The sequence below is a fragment of the Callorhinus ursinus genome, unplaced genomic scaffold (genome assembly GCF_003265705.2).
Source record: "Callorhinus ursinus isolate GAN/ISIS: 27379988/994484 unplaced genomic scaffold, GSC_fseal_2.0 scaffold2, whole genome shotgun sequence".
NCBI lineage: Eukaryota > Metazoa > Chordata > Mammalia > Carnivora > Otariidae > Callorhinus > Callorhinus ursinus.
In genome coordinates this window covers 12,010,252-12,025,682 of record NW_027397064.1, presented here as the reverse complement: position 1 = coordinate 12,025,682, position 15,431 = coordinate 12,010,252, and the positions used below count along the sequence as shown (strand labels likewise).

The following is a 15,431-nucleotide window of genomic DNA, read 5'->3' as shown; positions in this document are numbered from 1 at the left end:
CTATATGGGGTTTCCTGTCTACCAGTGAGATAAGAAAAAAATACATGAATAGTAAATAAAAATAAATAATTAGAAGTTCAATGAATAGCTCAAGATATGACTAACTGAAAATACACACTGTAAATATTATAGAAAACTAGAAAAGAGATCATTTATTCATTCATCAATCATTTAATTGGTATTTATGTTGTGTCAGGCATTATATCTCCTCTGTAGACTATTCCTCAGAACTCAGATTTGTATATCCAATTTTTGATCTGAAATCTCCATATATGGACCTGACAGGCATTTCAAACTTAACATGTCTTACAGTGAACTTAGATTCTCTTGCCAAATCTTCTCTTGCAGTCTTCCCTATCTGAATGGGATCTCAGTCCTCTGGTGGTTAAGGCCAAAAAACAAACAAACCCAAACCCAAACCAAAATACCACACATTCATCCCTGAGTCCTCGCTTTCTCTCATGCTTTATGTTGAATTTGTAAACAAACCCCATTGGCCTTACTTTTGAAACGTATTTGACTCCAACCACTTCTCACAACCTCAACAACTACCATTCAGGCCTTTGCTGGGATCACTGTGATAGCTTCAGGATTAATGGTCACCCTGGCTCAACCCTGGACCTTCTGCAGCCATAGATCCTGCACTCTCCCAATCAAGACTCTCCAATTTAATGAGCTTACAGCTAAGAGAGCACTTACTATCTACCAGGCACTGGTGTAAGCTCTTTGCAAGTATTACTGAACTCTCACAAGAACTTTACACTGCATGTACCATTACTCTCTGTGTTTTATCAGTGGAGAAACAAAGTCAAAGGTAGGACAAGTCATTTGTCAAGATCACATAGCTGGCATGTAGCAGAGACAGGGCTCAAATCCTGACATTCCAGCTCCACAACGCAGGCTCTTGGCTTCTGGGCCTCCTCCCTCCAGTGACTTCCCTTCACACTCTTGGGAAAAGTTCCCTCCAAGTCTTCATGATGGCCTTCAAGAGCTGTCCCCTATTACCTCAATGACCTCACTTTCTACTACCTCTCTTTGGCTTGCTTGGCCCCACTGGCTTCTTCCCTATGCCTCAGACACCCTTAGCTTCTTCCCAGATTAGCAACTTCTGTTCTGGCTGGTCCTTCTGCTTGAGACATTTTCCCACAGACAGTGGCATGATTCACTTCCTTACCTACTTTGGGTCTTTCCCCAAACGCCACTTTTTCAGTTATTGAATATCCCCTTAGTGAACATCTTAACTAATATATCTAGATGTGATTCTAAACACTTAACATATATTTTACTTCATTAAACCCTCAAAACAGCTTTGGGTTGATGGAACTATTACCCTCATCTTACAGATGAGAAAAAGAGAAATGTTAAATAGTGTGGGGAAGCTCACATATCTGATAAGTGATGAAGCCAAGATTCCAACCTAGAGGCTCTAGCTCCCGAGTCTGTAATCTCTCTCTCTCTCTCTCTCCCTCCCTATGCCCACCCATGACTCACACACGCGTGTGCACGTGCACACACACACACAAGCAACATAAAAATTTGGTGTCTAACAGGTGAGAGGAAAATGAGAGAGAAAAAAAAATCAGTTTGTTCAGAAGCTTAGAGCCGGAATAAGAAGATGATTAGCCTAACAGTATGTAGGACAGGAGGTAGAGGGTGTAGATGATCAGTTTTCAGAGCCATGTTTCTCTGGGTGTCATCCACCGGGCTCCTGCATCAGAAGTACCTGGCGGTGTTTGCTAAGAATGCTGATGTCCAGGCTGTACTCCATACCTTTGTATATGGAGTTTTTGGGTCCAGGAGCCCAAGGATTGGTTCATACATAAGAATTCCTAGGTGATTTTAAAACACATTAAAATTTTTGAACTACTATCTTTTAAGATAAGGAATCATTCCATTGACTTAAATTTGTACGCTAAACATCACAACACGAATATGGCATTTCCATAATAACAAGATTTAGAAAATGTACCATCAACACAAACTCTGCAACTCAGGACAGGGATCTTTGATGGGTTTGTTCATGGGAGGATTCAAAATGTCTAGAACAGGGGCTGGCCCATAGTGGGCCACCAATAAATAGCTATTGAATGAGTGAATTTGGAGTGGCCCAGAGGAAACTCTTAAGATGCACAATGATTCTGTATGAGCATATTTTACTGAGTGGTCAGAGATTTCCATCAGACTTCTCATAAAAATTTTATGAGAGGTTTTATCCTTATTTCCTTAGAGGTATGAACGGAGTGGAAATTATATTGCCTTTTGTAATCCTTGATCTAAATGTGACTTGAAGGTCTGGCATTTAGTAGCTGTGTGATGTGAATAAGATATTCAATCTTTCTGAAGCCGTTTTCTTTACCAGTAAAGTCATCCTCATTCCGTTTAATGTCCATAAAGGTATTATATAAATTAAAGGGAGCCTTGAAAAAAATAAGGCATTGTTATCTTTTTTTTTTCAAATTTCTACGTGCCAAATTTTATAGTCTAAGTGGTAAAATTAGTGGAGGGGGGAAGGCTGTTTGATGATTGAGATGGCATAAGCAATACACATAACTATAGAATGTTACTGTCATTAATAAGAGTTAAACTTGGGGGGAAAGTCTCAAATTCTTTTAAATTTAATTTGTGAAAAACTTATGGGAATAATAAGTATGAAATGATTCCTACCTAGCATTTCCTCCTAGAGAAAATCATAGCCCAATAGTTCAAGAACAGTATTGCCTTTTGGAAAATCAAATATTGATTTGTTGAAGAAGCTGCCATAGAATGGTATAGCTTAGTATTCTGCCACTCAGAGGCAGAGCCCAAACCAAATGACTTTCACTTAAAAACTCTGAGTGTAACAGGTACTTTTCATTCATTATTTACTACATCCTTGATAGCTGAATGCTGAAATCTAAGAGGAAAAAGTCGATTGTGCTGAAACCATGCAACGTCTCCCCAATTTTTGAAACTTTAGCACACCACCTCCATCCAAACATGGGATTTTAGTGACTAAGCAGATCTTTCCCTGAATCTCAAGTAAGAAAAGACGCTATCCTCTACTTTATTCTTGCCGATAAAATAGGTGTACAAAGAAGGAATAACATTGTCTTGTAGAACTAAAGCACAGACAGAAATGTAATTTGACAAATGGCAAGAAACAACATTCTAATCAAAACACCATGCCTTCCACAAAATTCTCAAAAACTTTATTCTGATTTTATGCCTAAGTTAAGCATTTTGTAAAGGCATTTCCATTGCCGGGTTGTAAACGAAAGCTCCAAATACCTTGAAGTTAGGCATTTAGCTACTGACATCTGCACAACTGGATTGGTTACATGTGATCTAAAACTATGTTAGGGGCTCTTCTTTCAAAATAGAGTTACAAAATAAAATCCACTGAATTAGACCAAACTCCCCAAGTTTTCTCTTTTTCTCTGCACAAAAGCGAATAACAGCACACAAAATGTTAGGCACAAGAGAATTTCTAATAGACAGACAAACTGCACATTTCGTGACAGATCTAAAAGAAAGATAATCAGCTCTGAATGAAGTAGTTTTAAAGATTTTCTCCACATTGTAAAGCACAATAGTAAACTCTAGGTCACACATTTCTTTATCGCAAGCCGAACATCCCAAGCCCTAAATTGCAACCTCATCTCTATCTTAACAGTTCCATCCACCGAGGCTGCTTTGCCACAAACACCATACCGTGAGGATGAGGGTTCTGGGTCTACTCATTTCATCGTCACTCTCCAGAGGCAAAATTTCGTGGGATGGTTCCTCTTGGCGTCGTCTACAAATGTGTGGACAGCTCCTCTGGACCACAGAGCGAAAAGCTTGAAGCAGAACAATGCTGGCAGTGCAGCCCATTGCTGCATCCTGGAGCCTACAAAATAACTTCTATGTTGATGCTATGTTTGAAAAACAGTGGCTCCTTGTCCCTGAAAACAGCCTACATTGCAGCTGTAGCCAGCTCACGCTCCAATCACTTCCTTGAGCTCTGATCATCTGATCGCCGCCAAATAGCTTGGATGCAGAGATGGGAAAGATTTGATCCACTGAAACTGAACACGCTCAGGAATATTAGAGCATTTCGCCTGGAGAGTTATTTCTCAATTCATTTCACGAACAGGTTTCCTGTTCATTACAATGATTCCCTCCGATTCCAGTTTCAGAGGTCTGAGTAAATATATCTTTTTCCCTCAGACACTCAAATAAATCACTCTTCTTCAGACTAAACAACTGAAAATCTAACTCTACACTGACATTTTTCCAAGGCAAATGAGTGTCCCATAAAGAGTGAAAATGGTTTTAAGTGTAAGCACTTCTGCAAGGAAATTTTTGCTAGACACCTCACGAAGTGATTGGGGTTTTACTTTTCATAGCTCCTAAGTTCCAGAAATGAAATTGGCTCATCCGAAATGCGGAGCCCGCTGAGCCAAAACGACTTATCAAAAGCATGCATGCGTTAGCAAGCCCACGTGAGTGACACCAGGGTTGCCCCTGCAAGTCCCTCTCAATAGTATGGTTGTTCTGTTCCCACACACGCAGTTCTGCAGCGTAATACATTTTTATGTTTACATAGGCGGCTTGTGGGGCTGAAAATATCTCTATCACTGAGGTCACTTGGCGAGTTCTGCCAAGCTGACCTCTTAGAAGAGGCAGCTGTAAAGCATTTTCACATCCTATCAATAAGAATTCAAGGCTTCAGGAAGGACTTGGAGGTCTTTGGTAGTTAAGAGTCTAGTATTCCCTGACTCCTGCGAGACTAGTCACTTAGGAGGGAACCAAAGAGATGCTTAGAAATCACGTGACCTCTTGGAATGGCTTCAAGATCTAATGGTATACTGTAAGAGAATAGGACAACAGGGGATGCTGGCACTAAAAATATCTCACAGCAAATGGATTTTGCTTACAAATGAGGAAAGTATGAAATCTCCAGTAGGATTTTCAATGTCGGGATCTTTCTGTCAAGCTAATCCTTCTAGTGTATCTCTCAGGGATTCAAAGTAAAAATGTTTTCTTTGGTTTCTGGGCTCCTCAGTGCAAAGAGAGCTTGCAGGAAGTTCGCAGTAGGTTTGTTTTGCTGTGAGGTGTGGCCCCTCCAGCTCCAGCGAAGTCGCTTTCACAGAAGCGTCTCTCATGATGCTCAATTAGACATTAATTGCTCAGTAATCTGTCACAATATAGCATTATTTAATTGGTATGTTTGCCAGAGAAGTAAAACATTTTTTTTTTTCTTTTAAGAGGTACTGGCTGCCAGTAGTTTTTCATCTCCCTCTGTTTTGAGCAAACATATTTTAGTGCTGCTGGAAAAAGAAGAAAAAAATGCTAATGGTGCTGGCAAGTCCCCTCACCCCTCCAGACCTTTGTCAGAGTGCCCAGCTGCTAATCTAAACCATTTTTACTCCAAACAACTGGGACATTTATTGAAGAGAAGCTACAGCGTAGCCTGTCTGGCTTGTGTGCTCTGAAAAAAAATTTATATATAGTGTCCACCAGAGACAAAGTGGGAAGTGGGCTTCCATGATGGTGAGTGTGCCTTTTCCAATGATATGACTGCTTCTCCAGGTTTCTAGTGTTCCTGTGCACCCCCACACCCCACTCCCACACCCATGACATGGGACTCTCCAGTTCCTGTAGGTTCTGGTCATCTGCTCAGGAACAAACAGGTCGGATGCAGCAAGGTACTGACTGGAGGTCCCTAAATATTCCACCAGCTTCTGTCAGCAGTGGGAATGGGATCCTCTGTAGGACACCGTGGGCTTGGCAGGGACGGGGCAGTGCATCCCAGACTCCTATCCAGGCACCTCTCTCTCAGTCTGGCTCAACTTGGGGTTGCCTTTTGGAGTCAGATGTTTTGGCAGATGCCGAAGTCTTTGGGGAAACAAATGAGATGCTTTCTAGCTATTAGAGCCCTGTTTTCATCGATCCCCTCGTTGCCTTTGAGGGACTCACCCTTATTATTGATGGACTGCTGTGGGGCTTTCAATCTTCTCTGTTTTGCTTTGTCTTTCAACTTCCATCATCAGGGAAAGGGAACCTCCAAAAATTAGTTTCTTGGGAATTCAATACACACTACAGTTACCCAAAGGACAAGGACCATCAGGACAAAAAACAAGGAATAACAGTTAGATCTATAAGCCCAACTTTTCTTATGGAACATTTTAAATGTGTGGAAAAGTTGCCAGAAAGGGGTTGAATTCTGAGTTCCAAGTTTTACATAGTAAATTAAGTTGGGGGTGGGGTGGGTTGGGAGGAGATAAAAATGAGTCTGAAGACCGGACTCTTTCCCTCTCATATTTAGCATACATGTTTATACACAGGAAATACATATTTTCAAAGATTTATTTATTTGAGAGAGAGAGCATGCACCCATGCCTGTGAGTGGGGGGAGGGGCAGAGGGGGAGGGACAAGCTGACTCCGTGCTGAGCAGGGAGACCAGATGAAGGCTCCATCTCAAGACCTTGAGGTCATGACCTGAACCCAAATCAAGAGTCTGACATTTAACTGACTGAGCCACACAGGAAATATTTAAAAATAAGATGGAAATCCTTTAGAGATGTCTGTTATTTTCATTTGAAGTATTAATAAGACAAATCATTAATTTGGCTTTCAAGCATTGAATGTGCATAGCCTCACTAGTCAATAACTTTTAGAGACTTTCTTTGGTCTTGTCTACCTCTTTCTCCTGACTGGGTTTTATTTTATGATTCACCAAGATGTTTATTAAATATAAAATGCTGAAAGCAAGATTTTTAACTTATTGTCCTTGATAAGGACATAATGTCACTAACGTCTGTAAGACTAAATTTTCCAAAGAAGTGGTGGGAACTAGATTTCATTGAGTTATTAAATGCACACACACACATAAAACATCATATATATACATATATATATATACACACACATACACTTATGGTGTTTTATATATGTGTTGATTCATTCAGCACTCATGAAATCTTAAATGTATGTACAGTGCAAAGCTTTCTTGCTTCAAAGCAGAGATGGCCATGTAGCTTAGCTATGGAATAGCCTTAGTGTAGATAGGAAGTGGAAGGGGGGGATTATTGATAAATTGAGGTTATACCTGACAGTTAAATATAGGAAGAAAAAGTAAGTAGCTTTGGAGAGTAAATGATGTGTGTGTGTGTGTGTGTGTGTGTGTGTGTGTGAGGGAGACAGAGAGAGAGAGAGAGAGAGAGAGAGAGAGAGAGAGGAGGGAACCAAAAGGAGGAAAGAATGAAGGAGCAGAAGTAAAAACAGTTCCAGAATATCCCTGAACACTAGGCTCACTCTTGCTCTTGTCTGGGAGAGCTGCTCACCTAGTCACACCTCTTTTTAAAAAGTTCTGAAAAATGAATTTCATTTTTAGAGCTATTTTTGAAAATCTTTTGGACTAAGAATCATCTGATTCTAGATGTTCATATTTCTGCCATTGGAAGAAAACATCCAAAGATCTTTTGACAACGGGAAAGGAAAATCCATATTTAATTTAAATAAATGATGCCTATTGAGTGTGTTGGACTGTCCCAGCTTCGTTAAATTATGCAAGAGTTATATGTCTAAATGTAGTTTGAGATGTAGCGGGTTGAATTGGACTGTGCTTAGGCACCGTGGAGGTGAAGTGCACGTTCCTCTCCTACCCAAAATGTGCCCCGAGGCCTCTGAGTCTCCTTATGCTCAGTGATAGATCTATTTGGAGGGAGTGGTTTTCTGTCATCTTCCCGTGTCAAGTTCACTGAAAACTCTTGCTGATAATGTGTTGTTTTATAAAAACAAATATAAGCTCAGATGAAAATACTTTACTTGAGAAGTGAAGATCAGTCTTGCTGCTTCTGGGATACCCCTGATGCTGCCTAGCTTCGTGCTTAAAACTGCTGGGGGTTGCTGGTCACTATTTAAAGAGGGGAATAAGGCTATGACTAGATGTCACTTATGAAGAGAAATGTATGGTTGGGATTTTGAGAGTAGAAGGCCTTGTCTACAAAAACCATATTCCAACAATGACATCTCATGTGAATCGTCATCTCCCCAGAGGAAGGTTCTCAACTCCCCACCCCAGGTTAAATTAAACCCACCCTTCTGCCTGCATCCAAACGCAAAGATTCAGAAGCCACTTAGGACCTGCTTCTCATTGCACCTGCATGTTCCAGGCCAGTAGAACCTGGTTTCCACCATATTTGGAGTGTAGGTGCCCTGATTTCAAATTAAAGAGGCTGAATAAAGTGTATTTGTGTCCTTCCCTTCTTCCCAAGGTCTAAGTGAAGTGACATTACAAGGCAGTATAAGAGGGAATATATTAATTACAAGAGCTAGAAAAAGGCAAGGCTACTCTCATCAGTAGATGAGAGTTTTCTGGAAATATTTCTGAAAGATTAAAAGTGAATGTGATCATATTGGTCAAAAACTAAACATGAAGGATTAGCAACAACTTAGACATCAGGAGGATGCTATGGAAAGGGAGCTAGTGTTCTGGGCAGAGCTCAAGAGGGGCTCTAACCTTGAGGAAAGGAAGCACTGGATGTGAGGAAATCATGAATCCCCATTCCATCCATCCCTGGCACGAACAGAACACAAGACCACTCGACAACAGCTCTCTGAAGAAGGGCAAATGATGCCCGAATACCCGGCACAGGCATCAGCACCTCAGAGAAACACCCTCACTACTTTGGCGTTGGCTGGCGGAGGCAGGGCGCGTGTCCAGTCTGCCTGCCTGGTTCACACGCCCCCAAGGAAAGCCTGTCCTCTGTGCACCTGTCAACCTGAGAGCTCATCAGTCAGTGGTCAGTCTGATCAAGTGAAGAGGAGGACCTTAAATGTTCTTCCTCCCTTGCCCCCACAACCAGAAAGCAGAGCACTCTGGTCACCCCAACTAAGTGGATCCCTTCTTATATTTGGGTTTATAGAGAACCTGCCAGTGTCATACTGAGCAACATGCTCTGATGGTCCTCATCCTGGTGGCAGCTAGTGCACCAGGATGAGTGCAGCTGAAAGGCCCATGATGAGCTTTGGTATCAGATGCACTCCTGCTGCGGTCAAGGCTCTGCCACATGTAAGCTGTGTGACCTTGAGCAAGCCGCTTAACCTCTCTGAGCCTCAATAGTATCTACTATAAAATGGAGCTAATCCTATACGCTTACACTTAACTGAGAAGATCAATACAGAGCGTGACCTATAGTAATCATTAAGGGGACAGGTGCGATGCTGCCTCTGCTGATGGTAATAGTAGAGGCTGGGTCTTCTCCCTCTCAGCCTCTGGGCTCAGCTTAAACACAACACTGCCTTGGAGAAGCCTCCCCTGACAGCCCTGAACCTCGGTCTTTATCACAGCACCCTGTGGGTTTCCTTCCTAACACACAAGCCGACATTATATTCTGATGGGTTTAATTTTTTAAGGATTTATTTATTTATGAGAGAGAGAGAGTGTGAGCAAGGGGAGGGGCAGATGGAGAGGGAGAGAAGAAGTCTCCCCCACTGAGCAGGGAGCCCAATGTGGGGCTCAATCCCCTGACCCTGAGATCATGACCTGAGCTAAAACCAAGAGTCAGACGCTTAACTGACTGAGCCACCCAGGTGCCCCCCAATGGGTTTAATTTTTAAGTGATGTCTGCCCCTCTCTGTAAATTACGGGCTGGGGCTGTACTTACTTGGTTCACTATATGCCTGGTGCCTACCATGAAGTGAATAAAAATAATGATGATGATAATGATACCAATAATAAAGCAAGCCCTTCCATAGCACTTATTATGTGCCAGGCATAGTTCTAATGAATATTTACATGTATTGTTTTATTTACACCTCACTCTAAAAGGTAATGCTCTGATCATCTGCATTTTACAGCTAAGGAAACTGAGGCACAGGCAAGTTAAGTGACTTGCTCAGAGAACCATAGCTGGTAAGTGGCAGAACTAGAATTTGAGTTTAGCCAGTCCGGCTCCGGAGTCTGAATTTTTTTTTTTTTAAGAATTTATTTATTTATTTGAGAGAGCAAGAGAGAGAGAGAAAGAGAGAGAGAGTGCGCACATGAGTGTGGGGGAGGGGCAGAGAGGGAGAAGCAGACTCCCCACTGAGCAGGGTGCTTGACGTGGGGCTCAATCCCAGGACCTTGGGATCATGACCTGAGCCGAAAGCAGATGCTTAACCAACTGAGCCATCCAGGTGCCCCTCCAGAGTGAATTTTTAACCAGTCCAAATGTCCCATTTCTGCCAAGTAAACCTTGTGTCTTCCAAAAGTGGAAAATACCAGAAAAATCTTTAGCACATGGCAGGGTATATTGAGGCAACCCTGGAAAATCTCCTTTGAGGATCGGTATATCTCTCACAGGAAAATTTGTGATGTTTCTTTGCATGAGACTTTCAGAAAGTAGCTAGCAGTCTTAAAAGATTGTTTTGGGGTGATCGTTTAAATTGCATTTTGATGGGAATTTAAAACATTAATAAATAATGAATTTGATAAGAAAAAATTTTAAAGACATATTTGTTGTGTGAAATATTCATTGGCAGAAATGACTCACCTATCCAAATTGGCTGTAAAACCCTCTAGTTGGGATATGGAAACATGATTGGGTCCCTTCATAATGTCTTGATGCAACATCCTATCCTTACCTGACATAAGATGTTGGTTAGCACCGAAAAGCGCCCCCCGCAGAAAAGGGGCTACTTTAGGTCCAACAAGATTGAAGCCATCACCCCCAGGATGTCCTTTGTGCCTGGACATATCAAAGAGGAAGGTGACTGCCACTTGCTCTGGAGTTGGCTGGAGGCTGACAGGCTGGATACTTTGCTGTGGCACTGGGAGTCGGCCAGCTGCTGTTCTGTGTGAGCATTCGGGGCGGGGGGGGGGGGACTAGCAAGCTGCCTCAAGAGCTTTGTCGCACCTTCTCCACCACCAGAGGTAATCTATGCAGACTCATGGAAAGAGCCAGGAGGCCAAGACAAGGGGTAGAAATCTCCATGTGACACTTAGGCAGTAACGCACCCTTTACCCTGAGAATTCAGTGATTCGTGGAAGCAATGAATCAGTCAATAGGTGATAAAAATCAGCTCCCCCTCCTCCTCCTCCTGCTCATCATCATCATCATCATCATCAAGTCCGAATCCTGTTGGTCTTCTCTGTAAATTTCCCAGAGGCTCACCAAGTGTTCCGAAGGGAAAGTGACCCCAAAGGAGGAAAACTCCCATAGATTAAAGGCAACTGCAGATGTACCACACCCAGGCTGAGGACAACCCGGTCAGTGGGCTTGGCCATTTTCTAGGGCAGGGATTAGTGAGAATCCTTTCCCTTGCGTCATTTCCAGACGGGTAAGTCCCCTCAAGCACATAAACTCCAATGGCTAGGAGAGAGTTAATCAGTGCTTTCTCAGCTAAAAAAGTGGCAAACACAGCCCAGTGATGTGATTCTCCCCCAGGCCTTTATCCACTTGTATCTCGGCCTCTCGTGGTGCCTCTTCTCAAGAAAGAACTTGGGGAATCAGTCTATGTTGATAGTGACCCTGGCCCTCTTTTTGCCCACACCTGCGATTTGTAGAGTTCACTTCTTTCAGTGTCTCGCTCTTCATTCTCACTAATTAGAGTGGCCTCCTCTTTACAGGAGGCATCTTTCCCACATGATGACATTTATTGAGTTGTACGATTAATCACTTGGAAACAATCGTGCCGTTCTTCCATTTTAAAAATCTGGGAACTGTTGCCAAGTCCCTCTCTATCCTCCCTTTCCTATCTTGGGCACTGGCACAGCTCAGAGCAGATGACTTTTTGTCGGTACATTTAGATGCATCAGGAAGTGATCCTTCCATGCTCTCTAAGGCAGCTTCTGCAGCCTACATGGATAGTTTAAATGTTCCATTAATACCTTACCTTACATTTCTCGGGCTTTTATGTTTGATTGAACTCGTCTTGGGTCAGAATAAAAAGCTTGTATGCTCAATAGAAGGTAGTGTAGGCAAAGGCTCAGGAAGCAGCCTGCCAAGTTCAAATCCCTGTTGAGCCACTTACGACCTTTGTGACTCTAAGCAAAATGCACAGGCTCAGTTTTCTCTTCTGTTAAATGGGTGAGTATTCGTGAGGATCTAATGTGTGTGTCAGTGCTTGGCATGGTAAGAGACACATGGTAAGTCTTCAGTGCATGTCAGTTAGCTATCATTAGAAAAAAAAATAGATATGCAGACACTGCTTGCTTTTTTCCCTACCCTTTCCACAAACTGTATTTTTAAAAAAATCTCCTGACTCCTTCTTGCTCAGGGACACACAGTGTTCCCTGGGCGATGGAGGAACTGGGGGTGGTGCACATGTCTCCTCTGTGCTTTGAAGTCAGCTCCCACGATAACATGAGACACATTCCCATAACCCCTTCTCAGTCCCTTTCATTGAATAAACAAATTTGAAATAATATAATAATACCTCACTTACTCAGAGGCCATTCATTTTACAACCTCAACTACTCTGATCATAACCAAGTCCCGAGAAGCAACAGCAACAAAACTTTTGCAGGGCCAGAAAGAGATGCATCCAATTCAGGAATCCATGAAGCTCTGGGGAGCAGCCTGGAGAAGGGGGTCTTCATACATTCACCATTTACAGCCACCTTAGGCAGGACTCTAAAGAGCTCACCAAATGAAGCTTGCAGTGGCCTTTGACCAGAAGCAATATAATTCTGACCTGCCCTAGCCCTTTGGAAATAGGGAGTAGCCACTTAGACCTGGAGGGCTGTCCTGCTGAAGTCAGGAGTATAGACAGCTGTCTGACTTCTTCAGAGGATTATGGTGGGCCCAGCCATTAAACCAGCCCACCAAGACTCAGCCGCCAGATGGGGTTCGGGGCTTGTGTCGGGGGACAGGAATGAGGGTGTATTATTCTAGTCTGGTTTCTAGAAAGTGATTCAGAGCAATGGGCATGAACTTTGGCCCTGAAGAGAACTAAGTCTGAAGTCTCTGAGCCTTATTTTTCTCAATTGTCCAGTGGAACTAAGATGACCTCTTTTGCAGAGTTATCGTAACAAAATATACCATCTATAAAATATTGGCCTGGTGCGTAGGTGGCTCAGTCGGTTAAGTGTCTGCCTTTGGCTCAGGGATGATCCCAGAGTCCTGGGATCGAGCCCCATGTCGGGCTCCCTGCTCGGTGGGGGAGCCTGCTTCTCCCTCTTGTGCTCCCCCTATTTGTGCTCTCTTACTCTCCGTTAAATAAATCTTAAAAAAGTAAAATAAAATATTGGCATAAATGGCTTTTAGTCATTCTTTTGCCATTATTATTAATAAAACTAGTATGTGTATTATCATTGTTATTCTAAGAAAGTGCCAACAAGGGTAAGTACCAGTCACACAAATCAAGGCTTAAGGCTAATACAGTCACATGTAAACAGTAACTCAGATAAAGAAGAAAGCCTTGGCACTAGAATGAATTGGCAAGGTCAAGGGCCTCACCTGGCTCTTCTTCACCTTCACTTGCTCTTCTTCACCAACCAATGAGTCCAGGGTACGTGGTTGGGCTAGATTAACGTAAAGGTATGAGCCCCCACAAAAGAAAGGGGCACATGAAAGTCAGTCTGACAAATATAAAGAGAAGAAATCAATATCTACAATATCTGGGGCAAGCCATGTTGGGGGTTTTAACACCAGAGGATGTAAATTGCATGGTGTTCAAGCACCGACAATAATGAGTGATCACAGCAAGGATGCTGATGCATCAGGGAAAGTCAAATTATGCCCAGTGGCCACAGTTTCAGATGGAAAAGGAAGCTAAGAAACATGCTAGGTACATTTCCACCGACCACTTGCAATTTTTGAAAGTTTATGATTAAATGGGGTAAATTCGGTTATCTTCAAAAGTTAACTATGTAAAAAATATTCTCAGCTGAGGCTGAATAAATGAGCCGTTAACTGTACGTTCAGTACTTGTTCTATTTTGTTTTCCATGTTCATTTTTTCCCCTTTGAATTGTGACAGGAATTAGCCACCCACATCCTAAACATTCCAAGTTAAATCTAGTTTACAATAATCACGAACTGCTTTCCAAACATGAAAATGGCAGTATTTTAAGTCATCGGCAAATGTGCCTCCCAAATCATTTGGAAAGATGAAAAGGGTGCTGTCAACCTGAGCAAATCCCAACTCTATTTTCTTCTCCAAGACTCAGGGGAATGGCCCAATATATCATCTTAGGGTCGCTACAAAGCACCCAGTCTCAGCGTTTTGCAAGAAACAAGGATAAAGCAAGGTTTAAACCCAGCAGGAGTAGGAGGGGCAGGGCTATAGTCAAAGGATTAACTTGATAAGATAATGTTCAGCTTCTCCTGAAACCCTAAACTGCACCATGTGTATTCTTAAAATTTGTGTTCCTATTATCTCCAGTTTCTGCTCCCGACAAATGAGGCTACTGAAGTTCTGCTAGAGGACCCTTATAACCCGCATTCCAGCCTGATGTTGATGGGAAGCAGTGGTTGGAGGTGTTAGCTCTGATCTGACATGAATCTTGACTTCACAAGTCTTGTCACCTCTCTTACTCTCTGGATCTGAGTGTACTTGTCCATAAAATTAGAGAGTTAGGACAGACGATCCCAGGCTCCTTCTAGGTCTAGGGTCCAATGGCTTCATCTAACCACAAGATTCAGAGAGAAGACTACTAACTGATGTCTGGACTTTGGAATGGAGGGGAAGACAGCGTTGCTGCTGGTATATTTTTTTTAAATATATACCCCCACCAGTATTTTCTTAAAAAGGCTATACTGTACGTCATAAGCAGTGATGAAAAAGAGGTAGAAACACTCTGAAGAGTTAGAAGGGCGAGGAAAATATTGGAAACGAGGCAGAGGAAGGAGGTCCAACCAAACTCATTTCCTTTTCTTAATGGTCAAGTCATTGACAAAGAAGCCGGGAAGAATTTATCCCACATGCTCCCTGCCCTGATCCAACCAACTGGCAGCATCATCACCCCAGTGCGCTTGAATGGGTACGAAGCAATGCTCTATGGAGCAGGTTGCTGAGATGGTGACCATAAGACTCATTTGGTAGTTCTTTGGAGGTATGATCATTTTGCTGTGCCAAGACCTGAATTTGTTCTTACCTGGATTTGTGACCCTGAGCAAACGACATTTTGAGCTTTGTTTCCATTTCAGTGAAATGGGGATGCTAATAATTTAGTCCTACCTTATATAATGACGGAGTAAATGAGATAACCTGAATGAAGCACTTAACCCTGTGCCTGGGACATAGTAAGGACCCAATAAACAGAAAAGCGCTATTGTTTATGAACTCTATTCAGGAACTTTCATAGTTGATAGCTATATACCAAGTGAGCTAAATGTGCCTTTCACTGCTGGGTGGCATTAGAAGTCATGGCAAGACAGAAAACCTCCTTTAGAAAAAGAAATCTCTGAGCTCCCAGCATTTTAGAGCAGAAGAATGCAAGACAGAACACAGGATATTCATGCTTACCCTTCAGGCAAAGT

At 42.5% G+C, this 15,431-nt stretch overlaps 1 protein-coding gene across 6 annotated transcripts in view; it reads right to left on the bottom strand.

Annotated features, from left to right (window-relative positions):
* The window catches only part of DOCK10 (dedicator of cytokinesis 10), a 262,982-nt gene that overhangs the window by 199,758 nt on the left and 47,793 nt on the right, over positions 1-15,431 (bottom strand). For 4 of the 6 annotated variants that reach the window (XM_073877920.1, XM_073877946.1, XM_073877929.1 and 1 more), the window contains exon 1: positions 3,691-3,867. The exons of the other annotated variants lie outside the window; for them this stretch is intronic. In XM_073877920.1, the coding sequence (XP_073734021.1) occupies positions 3,691-3,852 (162 nt within the window). In that variant the 5' untranslated portion in view covers positions 3,853-3,867. Of the gene's footprint in view, positions 1-3,690; positions 3,868-15,431 lie in introns of those variants that run through there. 6 annotated transcript variants of the gene reach the window in all.